Source organism: Nomia melanderi, chromosome 2 (genome assembly GCF_051020985.1).
Source record: "Nomia melanderi isolate GNS246 chromosome 2, iyNomMela1, whole genome shotgun sequence".
Classification (NCBI taxonomy): Eukaryota; Metazoa; Arthropoda; class Insecta; order Hymenoptera; family Halictidae; genus Nomia; species Nomia melanderi.
In genome coordinates, this window is record NC_135000.1 from 4,041,720 (window position 1) to 4,064,215 (window position 22,496).

General features: G+C 35.9%; 2 protein-coding genes and 1 long non-coding RNA gene across 8 annotated transcripts in view; 1 reads left to right on the forward strand and 2 right to left on the reverse strand.

The window, feature by feature from the left end:
- The window catches only part of Stacl (SH3 and cysteine-rich domain-containing protein), a 111,472-nt gene that overhangs the window by 79,879 nt on the left and 9,097 nt on the right, over nt 1–22,496 (reverse strand). The gene's annotated exons all lie outside the window — the stretch shown is intronic.
- On the reverse strand, nt 555–2,438 carry LOC116425985 (MYG1 exonuclease). 2 transcript variants are annotated; one of them, XM_031974363.2, is made up of 7 exons: nt 2,316–2,438; nt 2,063–2,219; nt 1,821–1,916; nt 1,510–1,743; nt 1,224–1,425; nt 931–1,106; nt 555–853 (listed from the first exon to the last, which is right to left on the reverse strand). In XM_031974363.2, the coding sequence occupies exons 1-7, from the start codon at nt 2,335–2,337 to the stop codon at nt 676–678; spliced, it is 1,065 nt and encodes a 354-aa protein (XP_031830223.1). In that variant the 5' UTR covers nt 2,338–2,438; the 3' UTR covers nt 555–675. The 2 variants fall into 2 exon arrangements, with proteins under 2 accessions (XP_031830223.1, XP_031830224.1); XM_031974364.2 differs by having other exon boundaries at nt 2,063–2,432.
- On the forward strand, nt 15,661–19,820 carry LOC116425986 (uncharacterized). Its single transcript, XR_004234813.2, has 3 exons — nt 15,661–15,764; nt 17,280–17,506; nt 17,592–19,820. It is a non-coding gene; the product is annotated as an uncharacterized LOC116425986 (long non-coding RNA).

Below are 22,496 nucleotides of genomic sequence, written 5' to 3' on the forward strand. Positions count from 1 at the left end.
TAAGTTGGTAGACACGATTAACAGAAATGAAAAATAATTTTCATTTGAACCGCCGTTCGTTTCACAAGCTTCCTTTGTCGATATGCTTTTAAATAGCTTCGTTATTTGAAATATTTTTCCATTCGTCGAACCATTTTTACCGGAGCCTGAAACCGACACCAATTAGCGGGGATTCCCCGTTAAATCCAATAGCGAATCCCGAGTAAATTGTGTTTTTATTGAGCGCGGAGAGGGAATCCTTTGATAATCGATTCTTATTTGTTTTGAAAGGCCTTTTATTTTAGCAGATAGCAAGTTAAAAGGAACTTTATAGTTGGATAAAATGGAATGGATAAATTGCTGCCAACAGGAAACACTAGTCCCTTCTATCAAAGGAAGAGATCAAAAGGAGTCCAGTGTTTCAGAGAAACGTATGTTCAACATATATTTGACTTTCTACGATTGGCTCCTCTAAATTATGTAAATTTTGTACTTTCCTTTGTGCTGTGGCACAATGGAACTGTTAAACCTAAGCTTACAGGAAACTGAAGATGAAAAAGCAAGGAAACGTGGAATATAGAATAAAATTATTTATTTCCTAAGATCAGGTATGCAAAATACTATGTGTTACAACATGATTGACGTCCAATTGTGCTCATAAATAAAATTCTGATGAAATTAGAAATAAAACTGTAGTTAATTGGATCCTGATTTTCCTATTTCAAGTGATTTGCGTGCCATTGATAATGCACCCTCTTTGGTTTTACATCCACCAATGAAACGCACTGAATGCACAAATACAGCACCTTCGATTCCACTGACACGTTCTAGTTCCTCATTCCTCAGACCTGCCCATGCTTCTGGTAAAAACATTCTACAAAATAATATGATGTGTTAAGACTGTAGAGGATTCCTTTATTATCGCTTGAACAAACTGCTGCCTATGTGTACCTGCACATGAAACTTGAAGGTGCTATTGGGACACACCGAACTCGATAGGTATCATCATTAAAAACAATATACTTTATTGTGGGCTGTACATTCAATTCCTTTTCTATTGTAAATAAGTGACTCATAACTTCTGATGCAGGTTTAGTGAACTCTATAATTTCCCCACTTGAATCAACCTGCAAATATTTATTATCGCATAGCTGAAATCACTTATTCCACTGGCACAAACTGGCATGATAGTTGCAGACACTATTATACTATTCATTACATAACACTATATAAATTATTTTCACCTCAAAACGATTGCGGATAACTTCTTCCACATAAGACCTAGCTGGTAACCAATTATTTATTGCATATTTCACATGTTCTACAAATTCTTGACCAGTGAGTTCAACTGCCTTTAAAAACTGTTCATCGCTAACAACACTGTCACTATTCATCGGAGGATTTAAAAATTGTACACGAGAAGATAGATCAGTAACAATACGATATCTAAAAAGAGAAATATTATAAACTTCATTTCAAAGGTTCAATTGAATTATTCTAATATTTGCAGTATTAATCATCACCACTTACACAGGTTCTCCTTCAAACATTGGAACTCCATTATCTATACCATCAATTTCTTGAATAAAGGTATCATAAATTCTCTTAAAAATCTTCTCTACATCGTTGTCACTTAAATTTGGACTCAACTGTTTAATAATTTCATGGCCAAAGTGGCAGTAAATTAAACCTGCACTACTTAGTTTCATCTTCCAATCATACCCAGGCTTTTTTATAACTGTACTCACGGATTCCTTAAAGTCTCTAATTCATAAGAAAATATAGTCTATGAAGTTCTATCCATTCGAATATAAATAACAACATGACAATTTGAAATATACCTCATATGATGGTCATAACGATGACTAGAAGGATCATATTTCCCACCAACATCAACTACCAAGTCACAAGGATTTAAAATATTAAGATCTCTTGATCTAAAAACAACCTCAATTCAGGTCCACTAATACTGTGAATTTCAATGGAATATTCAATAGTGTTGCTTCTAAGTGTGTTTAATTTCTGCTCTAAGAAACATCAGTACCGAACATCGAATAAATGAAAAAATATATATATATATTACCTGACGATTTCTGCATCTTTATATTGCGGCAACATCTTCAACATAGAGCAAGCGATCGCCTCGTCGCAATGAAAGTTACCGTTGTGCGTTCCAATTTTTATATTTCTAGCCATTGTCACAAACTTTTGCGATTTCACTCGGGTATAGGTTAGGAAACCTGTCGGGGCAAGTAGGTTAGCGGAATGTTGTAAAACGCGCACTAGTAGCGAACAAAATTAAATTATTCTTTAACTAGTAATTAACAAACTCGCACTAGATATTAGAAATTTGGACATTTCACGTTTCAATCACATAAATACACGTGTCTAGCTATTCTAACGATCTCTCTGCACGCGTGCACCAACTTCCCACTAACTATAAGAGTGCCTGGTCGGATTGGTACTGTAATCGGTCACGAGCGCGCAAAATCAATAAATCCCCGAACGCGCGGGAATATTTGAATTTCATTAAACCTCGTTTATTCCCTATTACGCTTAAACCGACTTCAAAATGAACTTCTACGCGTTTGTTCGTTCGTTCTGTTTCGAACAGTAATATCTGACATATCTTATAAACTTAATAAATCCTCATATTTATATAATATAAATAAAATATCCAAGCAAAAGTTTCAACAAATATGTTTTCTAAATATATTTTTTTTTTCTTCAAATAATCTTTTTTAAAAATATTTTTCTTCTCATCAAATAATTTTTTTAAAAATATGTTTCTTTTCTTCAAATAATCTTTTTTAAAAATACGTTTCTGATTTAAAGATTATCCCTTTAAAAACATTTTTCTGGTTTCAAGATTATCTGTTTAATACGTTGAACGTCGCACGGTTTCATAGAGCAAAATACACAAAATGAAAAAAATATAATATTAAATCATTTGACTGAATCGGATTATTATCATTGCACGTTCATCAAACTGAATGTCACACAAACTGTACTTATAATATAGAAATGTTTACGAATAATCATCGTTTAATTAAGTGAATTATAGTAATTCGATTTGCTTGGGGGTCACCAGTGACATGGCATTCAACGTGATAAAAAACATTTCTTTTTTTTTCAAAATATTCTTCTTTTTTTTAAATAATCCTCCTTGAAAAATATGTGTCTCGCATAAAATAATACGAGCAGCTCCTTTGCTTCAGCACAAGGCAACAATATTCTAAGCCTCGTGTTCTCTCGCGTCTCTAAAATCTTCCGGAAGTCCCATTCATTTTAATGCCGAGCTCTAAGGATCCATAGCACCCAGGACACGTTCCGATAAGATGCAAGAATGCGAAATGTTTTACGAGTTCACCGAGAATGGACAGATAAGATAGTATAGAATACTTTTCCGATGATGTTAGGGTAGATACGTCACGAAATATTTGCGCTAAGTCCCCGGAGAAACCGAAATTTCAACTATTTCATCAAGTTCCCAACTTAAAGCTCTCACTACTCTTCTCGCTCGGATTTCAGCTTGTTTTATTGTTACATTAGCATTCGAATCGGTTCAACGAAACGTTCGAACGATTATTTAAAATTAATCCCCGATTAACCGGTACGTTAGCAGACGAAATGTTCGCGTCTGTTCAAGCTCCAGTGTCACAGAATTTCCATACGCACTCATTATTTCCGAAGCAGAAATTGGCATATGCAACTGTTCATAAAACAGAGATCCGATTTTATCAAATTTCCAGCAAAACATAACAAAATCCACGGTTAAAAGCATAAAAATATACGCAGTCGCTGGTACGAGGCTTAAATGGTTGGGCCAGCGAAAAAATCGTTCTCCCTGTTAATACTTCAACCGTGCTCCGCATAATCCCTCGATTTATCGACAAGAGTCCGCTGTCAGCATCGTTGACACGAGCCGAGCGGAAAGTTCTAACGCGTATCGATTCTGGATTTGAAATGCTAATTTTCCGGCGCGTACACACCGATCGTTCCGCGAAACTTCGGAATCAACCACGGTAAACAGATTATCGGAAATTGCGTTCGCCGGAGTCGCGGATTTAAACGCGGACGCCAGACTTATTTCGTTACCGGGCCTCTTTCGTCGAGTCCCCGCAACTTTTCACATTCCGGGAAATGTGCAGACGGAATTCTTTCGATGAACGACAGCTCTTAAAATCGTGTGAGATACTCGAACGCTTCGAATCAGGGTTTTAATTTGCGAATTTACGCTCTTTAACGTCTGACAGGGAAAGTTGTCTAACTCAGAAATTCAAAGAGTTATGAAACTTTGTGCATAAGTAGAGTAAATCGAGGCTAATACATTGGAATTTTGTTTTCGTACCGAATTTCACTTTGAGAAGGTGAACCCACCCTTTGAACAAGCATTTTAAGCAATGCTATTGAGAATGATGAGAGATAGGGGAAAAAGTTCAAACAAAAAATATATTGTTTCACTTGTATAGAATTGCGAAGGAAAATTTGTCAAAAAATCAAATTTTTCAAACTACCCAACCACCAACCCTTCTTGAAACATTTTATTAAACAATTGCATATATGCTTTGGAGGATCTTCTAGCTATGTGCTTTGATTATAGTTTTCATTGATCACGTGTAATCGTATTGACGAATAGCAAATTGGTATTTAAGGTGAAATGAGAAAACATGAAAACTGACCAATTAGATCAAAGTGCCATATTTCGTGCAACGACCGCTAGTTTTTTATATTTATCGAATCCTGAGGACACGAAGACTTGGTTACTGTTTCCTGAAAGGACGGAGATGGGGCCGATTCCCCTTGCCTGTGCGCACTTTTAGCTTTGCGATCACTATTGCGGAGAAAAGAGGCAATAGCCACCCAAGAATTGACAAGTCTCATGAAGATAGACTGCTGGTAGCATCGAATTCACTTTCTAAAACTCTACCAGCTATCCAGGCTAGTGACGGAACAGGTGAGGCACTGCTCACGAGCCAGGACCCTGGAAAAAGGGATCCTGGCCAAGTACGCAGGCTATGAACTACTGTCCCATCCAACCCAACCCAATGACCTGGCCAGCACTGGTCACCAAGGTACTGCTAGATCACTTAATGGCTAGACTAAGAAACTCAGCTGATTGATCAGTTTTCATTTGTTCCCACGCAATTTTCTATTACCTTGATCTCCTAATTCCTGATCTTTCTGAGCACCAATTTACTATTTGTCAATACAGTTACGTTTCACCAATTAAAACTATAAACTAGAACAAGAGTGTTTAACTACGTGCCTGTGGGTACTCTAGTAATATTCTCCTCACAAAGTTACCGTCTCCATACCTACATTCGCCTGTTTGTAGTAGACACAATATAGATCTGATCAGATACAGTCTTGAACAGCTCTTTAAGTGGGGGAACGCTGTTTTCGAGTTACTAGCGAGGGGAGTAAGTTAGACACCACTGATCTGACCAAGGCACCCCTGTGCGGTTATGCTAGACATAAAGTCGTCTCCCTGTGCCAGTTATGACGGTCAACTGGAGAGTCTGCTAGGACAGGGCTTTGGCGTCCTGTCTTCTAAATCTAGGTAGCTTATCGCTATCAAGACTTTGACGCACCGTCTTCCAGACCTAAGCAGCTCATTCCTATCAGGACTTATTAGTACAGATCGAGTACCGCGAATCACCAATTCCTGTACTGTCATAAGTGGCGGCCCCTAGAGGATCTTTGCGAAGAAGCCTAATGTCCGATGATATTTAAAAGAAGGAAGATGGAAGGGTGACGAGGCTATCGGGGATCACGGTTAATTTTATGCTTGCCGCCGGCCCTGCAATGGCGACCTTCGTCGCGCCGTTGCCGCGTGTAATGCCAACCTTTCCGTGCCAAAAGCGACTCGAAGGATAGGATTCCTCCGCTCGATCAGCTACGTGAATTCTTTTGTCGAGATTCCTAGAAAGTTCCGCGAAAACTGGGTCTTTCCGAATGCTTTCTGTCGCGGAAACCACTCGCGCGTGACGAATCCCGATTGACCGCCATTGGAACGCGCGGCGGCCATCTTTACGCTGCCGCAAGATGGAGACGCTTCTTCAGTAGCTGTAAGAACTTCGACGTTTCTTCAGAAATATGAAGACAATATCGTAGCACCCAAAATTTTCGTGTATTGCAACGTAGTTTAGAATATTTTTAACCAGTTAACTGCGTTTGACGGGTATACACGTCATCTTAGAGCTTGAAATTTTTCGATTTCATTCCGCAGAACGAGAGATTTTCTAAACTAAATTCCACAGTTAACAGATTAGGAAGCTTAACTGTAGGATGAGTGTGAGCAAAGGGATAAGAAAAAGCTAATAAAAGAGAAAAGTTGCAATGGTCGAAGGGAACTGGCCTTTGCAATGTTGCAGGCCTAAGGTTGTCAGTTTAGATTTGAACGGGTGTGTTTGAGAGTTTGCTGATAGTGCGAGTTAGAAGAATGTAGGGAGAAAATGATTTTTATCGTCGAAAAGAGTTTTGCTGAAAAGTCGTGCGTTGGCCTTCGTAGAAATAAGTTGTATACAATTATATTTTACGTGCGGTATTTAATCATTATCCAGTTTAGTTTATACACATTTCCACCCTTCAGTCTTAACACTAAAACTATAGAGCAAATAGAATAACTTATTTCTAATTTCTTATAAAAATTAGAAGAATATGTTTCTTAAGCCTCGAAGAGTCTTCTAGTTCTGTACCTGTGCAGCTGCACGAATTTAATTGAAAATCTTTCGCAAAAACGTCTTCGAAATTTCAATATTTGCAAAATAAAAATTTCGAAGTGCCTCAAACTGGCGGTAGTTTTACTGTCAATAATAACTACACTGTACTATTTGAATTATTCTTCAATGGACTCTGTTCCAATGAATCCACGTGGTTGAAGGATTGAACAAAAGTTAAGCTTTTTCCGGGACGAGGTCGAGAAGAAAGGAAAATGGAGTTGGAGCGCTCTCAAGCGGAAAACGAGCGATCATTCCAATGAAGTTGTCTGACTGACACGCAATTCAACCTTATTCGTTTCATTTGACAGAGAATCGTTCCTGCGGGGAACAGAAAAGGATTTTCCTATTTCACTTTAGGCCGCAACTTCCACGTCGCGTTCAAGGGCAGCTGAATTTTAACACTAAATTACCAGACGGGTCAAATTGACCCATTTCTGATTTTTTGTTTTGTTGATTTCTTGTGTTTTCCAGCTGCAAAGTTGGCAGGCTTGTATAAATGTCACTAGATGCATTCCTTTTATCACAATGGGCTCCAGGCAGTATTTAATTCATATTTGTGGATCAATAATACAGTTCTTGTACGTAATTCTTATACATTTGTTAATTAACACGCTGACCGAAGTTTCCGCATTAATCGAAAATAAATATTATTTATAAGATAACTAATGTGGAATAAAAATGTTCCTTAATGCAAATAATGTAACACAATGAATAATTTTTCCTTTTTAACGTTGCTACGAAAGAATAATAACCCTAGATGCATCTGATAATTTTAAGTATTTAGAAATATTGCAAATTATTCATGAATTACCTCTATACTCAAGTATCGTGAGATATTTCTAGTGACACTTAACACTAATTCTACCGGACTGATCAAAACGACCCATTCCTTATTTCTTCTTTTTGCAATTATTAAAAAGATAACGAATACTTCTCTGAGAAATAATTAAAGAAATTGATTTAACGATACGCAAACTGAATTTTAAATCAATTAAAGTCCCAATAGATGCACTGTTGAAGTTTCTATAGGAGGATCTCGAAAAGTCAATCTAACTATTCAGTAGTTTTAGTGGTAAGGACACGTCACAGACGCAGAAGTTTTCATTCAACCCTCGCAGTTATCGATCGTCCGGTGACCATTATTTATAAAATCGAACCGTACCCCGTTTACGCAACGATACCGAACCGATACAGAAACTCGTGGCGCGGATACAAAAATAGCAAATAAAAATAATCCCCCGTCCGCGAAGCATTAAATCCCGTTTCTGTCTCGCCTACGGCTCGCCACGATTTTCCTCCGCTTTTCCGGCGATGTCGCGCGCCCAACCCTTTTCCCGCGTTTCTATCCCCTCAATTAGAGAAAGTTCCCGCGAGTTAGCGGGCGCGGGAACTCGAAACGCGACCGTTTTTTGCGCCGTTCGTGCTCAACCGTCGGACGAGGGAAATTTCGAACACGAAATTTTCGCAGGTCTCGCGAAATTTTACGCGCGAACTTTGTTCCTAAAGGAATGCGCTACTGGTTTAATCAGTGAACCGCGTTTCACAATTATTTTTATAATAATAAATCCTCAAAGTATAAAGGATCATTCGGGTTTGTCGAAAGCTTTTCTATATTTCGCCATTTTTCAGATTTTACCGTAATTTCGCTGTTATAAGCTGATTTTATTCCGTGAATATTAAAATTATTAGCTCTTCCTTTAAACTGGAACGTTTGCGTAATTAATGTGTTTGTTGCTGTATTTACAGTTACAATATTTTTTTATATTCAACGATTTTATACGAAGTTTTGAAATTCATTTGAACATTCACAGTATTATGCTGATGAGTTCCAAAACCGCACATGTTAATCAATTAACTGTGTTTAACAAATCTGTATCATTTTAAAGCTTGAAATGATACTAATTCTTCAGATAAGCATGTAATTCTTGTTGCTTTGGTTTTTCATTCAAATATACCCTAGGTACATTCGTCCTGCGTTTGGCTAACGAGTGGCTCGTATGACATGTGTCGATAATATAAAATAATATAAAATAATATAAAATAGTATAAAATAATATAAAATAATATGAAATAGTATAAAATAATATAAAATAGTATAAAATAACAAAATAATATAAAACAATATAAAACAAGATAAAATAATATAAAATAATATAAAATAATATGAAATAATATAGAACAATATTCTTCAGCGATAGCATACAATCCTAAATTAGTTATGACAAACAGTGTCCATAATTACGAAGTCATCATGTACAGCTTTCAAAGAAATTAACTCCACTAACCGTACTGCCAAGAAACGAACTTGGTCTTCACGGAGAAGGCCCGAAATTCTATCGAAGCAGACAGACGCGCGACTCGACTTTTCCTGGGCGATGAAAGCCGAAAAGCTCAGCGCGTCAAGGCGTCATTCCCTTTGCAATGCTAATTCGCTCCCCTCCCCATTCCAGCCAATTTGCAAGTACAACGAACACGATTTGCCGGAACGAATCGGCCGTTTTCGTCAGTTTTGCCCACCTACCCCCAACCCGGTCGTCCTAGGGAATTCCCGTTAATTCTTCTTACGCCGAGGGATTCCCCGAGGGTCGTTCCTCCCCCCTTCCCCCAACCACTAACGTCATTCGTTCTGGAAAAGTGGAGCAGGGGTTGAAACTTCGTAAAGAACTTTGCGCAGCCCCTTTCTTCGACGGAGAAAAGAGCGATTCGATCGGTGAGTCATTGGTTACCCAGTGAAACACTTTTTTCTTCCTGGTCTTTGAGTTTCTTTAGCGACGTGACGTTCTGCTGTGCCTTTTTTTTAGAGTTTCACGGTAATATCGACACTTTTGTCGGCGCTTTTGAAGGTTAGAATAATTATACAGAAAGAAAAGGAAGATTCTGAAGTGTTTTATTTTTTATATATTATGTTATGTGTGGTATAATTAATATGTATTGTAGAGTTAACGCAGTAAGCTTGCTGTTCAAAAGTGATGAGCAAGCTGACAAAAGCTAAGTCATTATATAAACAAAAGCTTATAGACCGCAACCCAATCTTGTTACTGGATCAACGCTGCAGAGGTCAATTCCTAAGGCATTTAGCGCCATGTTTGAAAACGTTATTAATTAGCCACACGCTGAACCCTTTATTTAATGTTCGCACTTTTGCTCTATAAAAGCGATAGAATAAAGAAAATAAGTAAAATAAACGAAAGTTCCTTTTCAAATGTACCGCCAATTTAGGAATCACAGAGGCTAGCTTACTGCGCATGGTCCAGTTACAAAGCGCCAAATTCAAATGTTCGAAACGATCTTCTTTAATAATTCGAAACTAATCCAATGAAAAGAATATTATCTACAATCTCCATTAACTTTCTAATCAGTAGACAATACTCTCGACAGTATAGACGTCTACAAAATCGATTTCATCGATGCAAAATGACTGATGTCATATCATCATTCGATCAACAATGGAAAACCAAACGCTGAATTGAAACATAGCGACTTCTACGACAGAATTGTTACAGCAACAAATTACTATAATACGCTATAATATTTTATGTCCTTCATCTCACTGGTCCGCAGCTTTTACGTGATCGCGGTGATCTCCGAAATCGTTGTTTTCGCGTGCAAAGCCACCGGTTTGCAGACGCCAGCTGAAAAATACAACGGCGAAACGTCTGCCAAAACGTCCTCGAATTTGGAACGGAGTCAGAGGAAACGGCCGGTACGTCAGCCGCGGTCCCCAACGTCCCGTGATGCAGTTTCAAGCTTATTCACCTCGGTTTTAATTTATTGGTGTATTTACAGGTCTTCGTTTTCGGCCGCGTCTGTATCCCGCCGCCCGCTGCAATTGTTTGCACACGCTCCCCGGATTTATTAATACCGTTTCATCGCGCGCGTCGGCTCCGGGGATTCGATAAAAACTGAGACCCGGCCGAATTGATGCGTTCCGGCACCGATAATACTTTCATCAGTCACAAACAATACATTTCACTCTTGTTCTACTCACGCAATAGAAAACACGGTAATTATTCGAAACACTGATTCTTCACCGATTTTGATGGCCTTGAAATATATTGTTGAAAACTTGATTCTGAACAACCTTCTCTTATAAGTGTTGCCGCTCGATCTTAGTTTTCCAGATATTTGCAAGAATATGTACGGGAATAGGGTGTTTTCGTGCTCATTTGCAAGATAGTAACCTTCGTATGACCTTGATCTTGACATAGTTTGCTAAGATCATTGTTCTGTATACGTTTAAACTTCTTGGTAGTGAGTATTGGTTGAAAAGTTATAAAAAAATTAAAGTTTCGCATTGCGATAGAAACGTTCGTTTTCATGTTCATTTTTTGAGACGAGTTAACTCGTTGTTCACGTTCGGCTTTGTTCCTCAGTAGATCTTCGTTTTTAAGTTCGTTTAACAAATCATTTCTCTGTTCCACCGAATCATATTCGTGCTGATATAAGCCATGGAATATCGAAGTGTATTGCACGACAGAGTGTTTACTATATTAATTTAATTCGACCCGAGTTTCGCTTCCGCGAATGCTCACGTCCGGGGAACGCACAGTTAAAAGGTTAACGAATTATTCACGCCTAGTCACGTTCCCGTTTCAATCTCCGCGGTATTGTAAACGCGAAATTGGAATTATGTAGAATTTTCTGAATGAGCAAAGTACCGTTTGCGTTAACGTTTAATTACATAAAACGGATATTTGCGTGTGCAGCCAATTCTGTTTCGATACTCAAATTCCCTTTGAAAAAAATTCGTGTAATAATATATATTGTACCTGTAGAAACATAGCGATTGGTTCCGGACCTGAGAGATCAGTGAAATAATACGATGAACTGTATGAAAATTAAAATTTGGGCGATTGTATTAAGTCAAGCCAAATCATGGAAAAAGAAGGTAAATCTTTTTTCCAATTTGCGTTAAACCAAACAAAATCGTTTGAAAACAAAATAATCTTCTTTTCTAATTTGTAATAAATTAAATGTCTTGTGTAACAAGAAAATCAAAATAGAATCAAAATCCTATAAAAACAGAATTGAGCTGCCGTTTTATGTTAATTGGAGAAAAAACGAACTTTTGAAGGTGATTATGTGATTACTTACGTATTATACAGACTACCTTTGTTTTTAAGATATAAAATATTAATGATAATAGTAATAATAATAACAATAATAAAATATTAATGTGTTATAACATTAATTCAATGCGAATTCCTCGATAGAAGCTTCAAGAGTGCATTTATTGAGACTTTAATTGATTTACAATACAGTTTACGTATTGCTAAATCAATTCCTTCAATAATTCCTGCGACAACAGCTGTTATTTATTTAATAATTGTAATTTTCAGAAAACTGAATTGCACAAATGACAATTTTCAGTGAGATCAACTTATATATACACAAAAACTCAGACATCATCTTGTCATGTAATATATTTTAAATATATAATCAATTCGAATCAAATTTAATATTTTTTTCAATGCTGTGGTAATTAGCAAAGTTGCACAGCTAAGTGTCTTTATATAAAAACGAGATTTCTCGTTAACAGTACGTAATGTGTTAAATGACTACCTAATATGGCCCTCAATTAGGAACCAAAAATGATCCATATGTTAAGCCCATAATCTTTGTAAAACAATGTTTTTATAAGGGAAATCGTGAACGTTTGTTTAAAACGATTCTTCGAACAGAACGATTCAAATTTTTCATTTGAAATTTCGTTTCATCGGAGGAATAACGGACGTTCGTCTGCTATTGTCACGCGGCGGGGGCTTAAAGGCTCGATTCAAAATGGCCGTCCGACCGAAACGCCGACGGTGTTTCGTTCCGGTAACTTTTTACTTTAATTGGTAACTGTTCTCGCGAAGAGATCGATTTTATTTTCCCAATGAAACGTTCTCGCGAGCTTTTTTTCTCGCGCGCGTTAACGACTCGACATTTGAACTTGCCAGAGATGTGCGGAATATAGGTTGTGATAAGGGTTTGCGTTCGATGCGCTCTCACCTGATTTCTACACGATTTCTACACGATGAAACAAAACGCGAAAGAGAGAGAGAGAGAGAAAGAGAGGGAGAGAAAAACGGTTTGGAAAATATATTTTTCCCGGAAGAGTGGGCTTTTTTTGATGGTTTTATGGATAATGATGCTTACAGATCCAGAGTTCAAATTTAACCATTTGCGGATGAACGTCGATATTTCGACGAGATGAAATTTTCACATTTGGAACCGTAAGTCGCGGAGAAATGACTTAATCTTTTAAACAGCAAGAGATGTACGTAGTTTCCATTTTTTCAATTATTTAAGTAACCGATAATGAACATAATTTGTATATAATAGTAATATTAATATTAATTTATATATAATAATTTATAATAAAAGATGCAATTTAGCTTCGTCTTTCGAAGGTTTTGTATGTTTCAAAGAATCTTCGTCTCCAAGGAGTTAATAGGAAGGTTAACACATATCTTAGAAAAACGTATTGAGAAAAATAGTTTTAGAAAATCGGTAATTAACAATTTGAATAGTAGTTTAATGTAGGACAAAATATAACATAATGAAATGTTCTGATGACAGTATTTTGAAGACAATAAATAATTAATTGTTATTTATTTACGATTGAAATTGAGGTGGTCGCAGTGAATCATAATTAAGAATTACGAGTATATAACGGTTTACAATTAAATCAGAAATTGCAGTGTAACTATTAATTTTAATATACAATTGAATTATTAAAATTATGAATTATCGATTGCTTTTGGATATGTTTTTCAGACATTCTTCTAAGAGAGGTATTGATCTTTTTATTTTTAATGTAATACATCGATAACAACGATAATAACATAAAGTCTAGTAATTATGGCAGTAATCATTAAAAAATGGAATAATAACGACTGTAATAATATAAAATCTGATAACAATGACAATAATAACAATAAAAATTCAAATAATAATAATAGCAATAAAACTAATTTTAATAATAATAAGAACAACAATTCTACTAATAATAACAGCAATAACACTGAGAAATTCTATTAACAATAATCTAACAGAAATGAGAAATAAGAAATTGAATCAATCCCTCGTAAATTTGGGTCAAAGTGGACCCAGACACCGGCGTTCGACCGTTAATTATCGAAAGTCTCACGGGAGAATGTAATAGAAAGGGATGAAGGGAAACCATTCCGGTGTCGCGTGTTCCTCGACGATTAAGCTGGGAATCATGGCTTATCAAATTTCGCCTGGAGATTAATACCCTCGAATCGGGATTAGTTTTTAATTACTTGCGTTGGCCAGGCTGGCGAGGTTGATTTATCAACGAACCGGCAAATAATTCACGATTCCGATACACGGGATTTCTGTGTAAATCTCCTCTCGTAATGTTTGCGTTTACTTTCGACGATACATTCGTCTTATTTAATCAGCATTTATTAACCAACATTCCTGCGCTACATGACCAATGATTTTATTCCTGTATATTCTATCTCGTGATTTACTACTTCAATTTGTCGTTGAATAGAAACTTTCAGCAACTCTATAAATTGATTCTTATTTTGTATAGAAAACCAGGCGAATATTACACCTTTGAAAATGTGAAAATATTGCTGCGACAGTTTTACTTCGAAATAGAGAAATGTTCAAAATGCTTTACTAAATAGAATTATTCGTTATATATCGATCCAGCTAATTAACGTGACATATAATCAAAAGGAAGGTAAAATAACTTAAATTTATGTTAAAAGAAAGTGGAGTAACTTAAGTTTATGTTAAAATAAATTGAAATAACATAAATTTTTTTTTGATATTATTACTTAATAATTTAATAATTCTGTTATAACTGAAACTGTTTTCAGCTAAAACTAGTTTCTACTGAGTAACTCGCAATATACACAGCTGTTGATTATCACAGTGCTTCAGTGTGAAAGCGCAACAGGAACAAAAGTAATCAGAACGCGATCATCTTGAATAATCATTTTCATTTCGCATTCGTAACAATTCGAAATAATTCCAATGCAAGAATGAACCGTCGCCAAGCGTTTCTTGGCAATAAACTACTCGCGCCTCGATTATCAGCTCGTTCGTTTAATCGAGTTCCATTCCGGGGAAGGTAATTTTATACGTTCATGTGTTTGCATGACAAATCGAACACGAAACCTTCGCGGGGTCACGAAACCAGTTTACACCGACGCGTTTCGAACATTAATAACTGGACTGTGGATGTTTTTGCATTCACGGCAGACATGAAATTGCGGAATTGCACAGAATTACTGCGTCACAAAAAAGATATATAAAATATTCAAAATCTGGTACTTTTTATAATATTTCCTGGGGAAAATTATTTTCTATCGTAATTCTGTTGTTGTAATTATAGTATTAATGATTCTTATGCATTTATGAGAAATATGAAATTGCAGAGTTCCACAAAATTTATGCAACTCGAAAAATATAAAATATCCAAAGTTCAGTATTTTTTATAATAGTTATTAGGGCAAATGATTTTTTACTATAATTCCATTTTTGTAAAAGCATTCTTAAAAATATATGTAATTGTATTCGTATAAATTGGAATTTTGCATGGAAATTATTTTCCGACTACATTATGAAGTAGGTCAATTAAGCTTGCGAAGTAAGGGATTTTTGAAAATATACAAAATTTTCAGTCGACGAAGCTAAATTATTCATTAAACATCATATATCCAAGAAGACGAGATTTATGTAAATAAGTATTTACGGATCTCTTGTTATTTGTTCAGCGGAATTATTTGCTTTTCATTTTGCACTGTGTATTACATAATTAGCAATAACTCAGTCGGTGTGCTCTTGTAAACGGAAAAAATATGGGTCGTAACTTTGCAATGGCAGGACAGTGGAACTAAAATATTCTCCTTTATTAATTCTCAGGCCACCTCGTGGGAACCACGTGTTCGAGCTCATGCCTCGTGCACCAAGATATGAGAGCGCAGTATGAGTACTAAACTAGCGTCGTAAAATTGTCAGTGGTGACTTGATCGTGGATTTCGTGGACCGTAATGACGGTAATGACTTATTCACTACGCTGGAAAATTGGAGGAGGTAATATTAGTTAAATTATTGTTTACAGTTGTGACAATGTGTCTTTTTCAGTTGATAAAATTGTTAGTGTCATTATTAGGCAAAGAATCTTTTAAAAAATTCATTATTTTCAGGGTTTATTAAATTCTACTTATTGTTTTTCTTAATATTTTGACTACAATTTACAAATTTTTGGAAATTATAAATATATCACAATTATGAACTACCATGATTCGAAGATATTTAAATTTTTGCATTGTTATCGATCAGTGTATGAATGTTCATTAATTTCTCCGTGCTTTATTGAAAGTTTCATTGAAAAATATCCATATCTCTCTATCTGGAAAGCTTTTCAAGTCAAGTGTTCCATAGTAGGTGCCATTTTTTCAAACTACTGTTTTTGCCTTTACATTTTCTACCATGATTCGAAGATATTTAAATTTTTGTGTTACTATCGATCAGTGTATGAATGTTCATTAATTTCTCCGTGCTTTATTGAAAGTTTCATTGAAAAATATCCATATTTCTCTATCTGGAAAGCTTTTCAAGTCAAGTGTTCCATAGTAGGTGCCATTTTTTCAAACCACTGTTTTTGCCTTTACATTTTCTACCATGATTCGAAGATATTTAAATTTTTGTGTTACTATCGATCAGTGTATGAATGTTAATTAATTTCTCCGTGCTTTATTGAAAGTTTCATTAAAAAATATCCATATATCTCGTTCTGGCAAGCTTTTCAAGTCAAGTGTTCCATGTTAGGTGCCCTTACCTACATGTAAAGAGAAGTTTGAAAAAAACTGATGCACCGAGGTAAAGTTCAACCTTGTTTTCGCGGAAAGGGTAATAATTGAACGGCAAACAGGAAACAGCAGCGTTTCCAGGCGCAAGGCGAACTTTCCAATCGTCAATTATTCTGTCGAGATCGCGTGTACACAAGTAGTGCCCGTCAACCGTGGCTGGGCGATTTCAATGAGAATTTACGGGTGGAGCCCCGACGATTTAACGCACGCGGATGTTTACGCTACACACGGTCGGTTGATTGGTCGGTCATGGATCGCGAGATCACTAGTCGATGTATAGCGGGGAAAATCTTAGTTTTAATGGACGGAAGTCTGTAATGTCTGAATAAATGGAGATAAGTTGATTCGATAAAATGGTTAAAATTGTAATATAATTTTAAATGTATATTTATTAAGATTAATAATTTTTTTGTTAATTTAAAATTTAAATTAATGGAAATGAATGACACTGGTCTATAAGATTTATTAATAAATAAATTGATTCTGTAGTAATAATGGAATATTTTCTAGCAATACAACGTATGTATTTAGTTAAATGTTTTAATAAATATAATAGAATAAAATTATTAAAACTAGAACATAATTTTACTGTATACTTACTGAATACAATGATGCAAAATGTTTGAAAAACTGTTAGGAGTAATATTGTATATTTAAAATTATGTGAGAAACGTATTATATTTATCATTGGTAGTTAATCCGTTGTTAATTGAACAAACTATTTCGTTTCTTTAAGAACACCGAAAAATTGATTATTGGCCACGGAAAAATCGATGTTTTCCTACTGCGCGCCGTTGAATGATTTAAGGAAACGCCGTCGGATCGACCAAGAAAATGTGAAAACAGATCGGAGAAATTCGCCGGTGAGATCATACGTCCGTCTGCTGTTGACACGTTCATTGCCAAGTTGTCTGGACAACGCAAACGTAGGGGAGAGAAAAATATTTCACCCCCGTTTCAGAAGTATGTATTAATAACTTATTGCGAGTGTGATAACAAGTCGTAGAGAAAGAAACTTTTAGATGGAATAACTTTACTTGTTGTAAAGGTGTAGAAAAAGATGGAGAAGAAAGAAGAAAAATAGGAGAACAGGTAATAAGTAATAAGAAAGAAGAAGAACAAGGGCAAGAGAAATATTAAGAATAGAAGGGAGCTAGAAGAAAGCGAAGAAAGTACTAAAAGAGAAGAAAGAATATTCGAAAAGAAGAACGCTGGAAGAAAGAGAAGAAAAAGTAAAAGAAAAGTGGAAAAGAAGAAGAAAAAAATGAAGAAAAAGAGAAAAGTATGAAGAAAAAAGAAACCTAGAAGAAGGAAGATACGAAGAGTTAGTAGAAGAAAAAAGAAGACAAAGGGAAGAAAGAAGAAGAAGAAATGTATCTTCAGATCTACCTCTTTAGATAGAAGGAGAAACAAGAAGCAGAAATATATCTTTATATCTACCTTTTAAGTAGAAGAAGAAAAAGAATTATATCTTCGTATCTACCTCTTCAGACAAAAGAACAAACAAGAACAAGAAATATATCTCCATATCTACCCCTTCAGATAGAAGAAGACATAAGAAGCAGAAATATATCTTTGTATCTGCCTTTTAAGTAGAAGAAGAAAAAACAGAATTATATCTTTATATCTACCTCATTAGAAGAAGAAACAAGAGGGAGAACTATATCTTCATATCTACCTCTTTAACTAGAAGAAGGAAACAAAGAATTATATCTTTATATCTACCTCATTAGAAGAAGAAACAAGAGGGAGAACTATATCTTCATATCTACCTCTTTAACTAAAAGGAAACAAAGAATTATATCTTCATATCTACCCCTTTAGAAGAAGAAACAAGGAGAACTATATCTTCATATCTACCTCTTTATTCATAAGAAGAAAGAAGAATAATTATATCTTCATATCTGCCTCTTTAACTAGAAGAAGAAACAAGAAGAAACCTATCTTCATGTCTACCTCTTCAGACAAAAGAAGAAACAAGAAATATATCTCCACATCTACCCACTCAGATAGAAGAACAACCAGGAACAAGAAATACATCTTCATATCCACCTCTCCAGACATAAGAAGAAACAAGAAGACTAATAAAACAGAATCACCAAGGACAAGAACAAAAGAAAACTACGCACATCCCTCATACCCCAATCTTCGCTAACCCCGCATACTTCTCCCATTCCTTCGCTCCTTTCTTCCTCCGTCATCTCTTCCCAAGCACCAGTCGGTCCACCCTGCGCGCCAAGTCACGCCCGAGGGGAACAAGCACTACAGCTTCCAGCTACCAGTTTGTCCCGTACTCTAAATATTTCACCCCGCTTCACCCCCAGGCGGCGGAGTCTCTCGCCCCCGAGCGATATCCTTGGTAACGCTGTGTTTTTAGACCCGGCAGCCCTTAGGCGGTCCCCTCAACGAGACGAGGAAAAAAAACGTAACGGGGACCTGACCCGGAGCAGTTCAACAGCTACCATCCCCTAAACAGGTGTGCGCTTACACACGATCCTCCCCGGATCACGTGACTCGCGGTCCACTTTACGGAACCAACACGACCCCACCGAGAATCGTCGAAACGCGGGGGCAAACTGGAAGCTATTCAAGAGGGTGCAACGTTCGGATGACCGCCGCACGGGGTGAAACGGGATACGACGACGCTGGAAGCACCCTTATAGTGTGTACCTCCGTTTTCTTCCCCTTCCACCGGCCGAGGCTGTTTACAGCGCGTCCAAACTACCCCCGCTCCTCGAGAAACCCTTTTCTTCTATTGTTTGGCCGCTAAGCCGGCCGTTCAGACGGCGAACGATACGACTGGCTCCGGGAAATGTTGCAACGACGCGTTCCGAGACGCTTGCGGATCCCTTTGTGCTCGGGATTTCGATAAATTCGATGTTCACGCTGGCTTGGACTCTGTGTTTCACTTTGTTTTCCTCCTTTCTTTTTTGCTTCTCGGCTGAGTTCACGGTAGAACTACCCAGCGTTTAACCCCTTGCTTTGTCGAAACGTGGCAGACTCGTGGTGGAGATTTTACAGAGAATTTAACAAACATAAGCATTGGTGAATATAGATATAGAATTTGCATGGGATTGTTGTCCTTATTTAACGAATTGTTGATAACGTAGTAGTGTCGATCATGGTTGAGAAATAATTAGTTTATTATTCATAATTTAGTAGGGAAGGAAGGGAATTTGATGCTTACTCTGTGTCTACGTTTGTTCTGTGGACTATAGATTGGTAATAGGCAGGTTATATTTCATTTATATGAAAAAATAAATGAATAACGTTTAGATTTTAGTCGAATAACTGAGTAACGATTAATTATTGTTATTGTCGTTCAAAGAAAGTTTTATTCGAATAACTTAAAAACCGAACAATGATAAGTTATTGTCATTGTCAGTCGAAGCAAGTTTCATTTGAATAACAATGAATCATTGTCATTGTCATTCCAACAAAGTTTTATTCGAATAACCTAACAACCACGATTGATTATTGTTATTATTATTATTCGAAGAAACTTTCATTCGAATAAACTAATAACCAAACACCGATTAATTGTTATTATTCTCATTCAAAGAAGGTTTCATTCGAATAACAATTAATTATTGCTATTGTCCTTAAAAACAAGTTTTATTCAAACAATTGATTATTGCCATTATCACTCCAACAAAGTTTCATCCAATTAACCAAACAATCAAATAACAATTAATCATCACTGTAATCATTTAAAGAAACTTTCATTCGAACAGTGCTCACCACTAATGGGAAACAGGTTCAAAGGGTTGCAAATTGCAGATTGCATTCGGCACGTTTGACGATGAGTCCCTCTCTGTTTCTCGTTCGAAACGGAACGACGGACATTCCCGTCGGTTCTTTGGGAATCAGCAGACACTTGTCAGTCTTCTTGTCTGTTCCAGTTCGAAATATTAATTTATACCGGTGGCCACCGGTGTGTCCGAGGGAAGCCCGACCGACCCCAATTATCATGCGGATCGGGCTTGCACGAGCCACGATATCTAATCCTCTCTCGGCTCGCGGGATTCTGCGGGTCGATTCGATCAAACCCGCAAAACCGACACACCCATAATACACATACGCACACATGACCGATTTTCTTATCGAACCGCTGGAGTTAACCCTTTGCACTCCGAATTTCTTTTGCATTTTTCCCTCGATAACTCTGTATTATTGCGATATTTTATTTGAAATGCATTTGAGAAAATAATTAGTTTGTAGAGAGCAGAGTAAACAATTTTTCTTAATAATAATATTGAAAATAACATAATAATATAATCTAGTTGAAAAATATCTTGACAAAGAGTCACACCTGTGAGTAAAACTGATATCGACTGCAAAGGGTCAAGGGTAAACACAGGTAAATATTAAGAATTTTTGTTGTTAATAATTATCAATTGGAAACTTCTGACTTTTTCTTGAGTGTGTAACTGTAATCATCTGCTTTATATTTATATTTTTACTAAGCTGAAATGTTATAAAATGACGCAGTTATTTGTTAACTTCGGAACGCTTTGTCGTAAAATATTTATTGTTGGCGGGCTGAAACATTCGAACACAAATATCTTTGTGGATTTAAAAATAGAAATGTATTATTTAAAATATAATGTACAGTTTTTTCGATATGGCAATCGTTTAATTTCTTATGAACATTTGAAGCTAATTTTTGGAATAGAAATAGGCTTTTGAATAGAAGAAAAAAAGTTTTAACGAAAACTACAGTGTTCTTCTCATTTTCTTCATATTTTGAAAAATTTGAAGTTTTAGAACAAAAATTGCAATGTATTAAGGTTGACTTACTCTACTTATACACAAAGTTTCATTAATTTTTTGAATTTTCGGTTTGATAACTTCCCTTATCAGCAAATATATAAACGTAAAGCAGACAATCACAGGTACACACACATGACAAATCAGAAGTGTTCATTTAATAGTTAACAAAAAAATTCTTAAAGTTTACCGATGTTTAGCACGTCTCTAGGTTCCCCCTTAAGCGACCCGCCAGTAATTGCTCGCTTGCCCGTTTCAAAACGGCGGAATTAAAAATGGCGGACGCCTAACCTATATAAACTTAAAAGAAACACGGAAAATGTGTTTCCTTTGTGGACGGAAGTTTGAATTTCCAGGGAAAATGATTTCTCTGGCGATCGATTGGGATAGGTGTGTTGGTAATTGTAGTTTTGAAACTTGTACTAGGCGTTTCGCGTTTGTAATTGATAAACTGAGGATATTTATGCAAATCCAAGATTTTAAGAACATAATTACGATGGAAAATAGTCTTTTTTAAGAAATACCATAAAAAGTACTACACTTTGGAGATTTTATGCATTTTTCTTGTAATATGTGCAACCTGTGCATTTTTACACTCTTAAGATTTCCATAAATGCATAAAATTCTGTAATCTAGTAATTAGTATGGAAAGTAGATTTAATAAAGGAAGTGGTGAATATTATGTAGAATAAATTTTCCCTGGATTTTTTTTCTTTAAATCGGTTAGAATATTTTATAGAAACTAATGATTTTGTGATTGGTTTTTGTTTCATATTATTTAACAAATATTTAAAAAAAATGTATTTATAGAGAAATATTGATTTATGTAATAGATATGCAAAATTGAATATAATAACGGAATTGAATGAACTCTTGTGTTCAGAATTTGAATTCGATAAATTCTGGTTTAATTAAAAACTTTGTGAAACCTTTGGTAATTCACAGAAATTTTTGTTACATTCCATATTCTATAATTTCGTGCAACATCCTACACGCTTATAAATATTCTCATTGTATTTAACAAGCTTGCTGGATTCTTGTACCATTAATTTCAACTAACTATGTTTACCCTCTGCTAATTTGTTAAATGGATGAAAGTTTAAAATACCGACACGCGGAACTTTGTTACTACAATATTTTCATGGACTTATATTGTGCAAAAGTTCAACAAAATAATAACAAA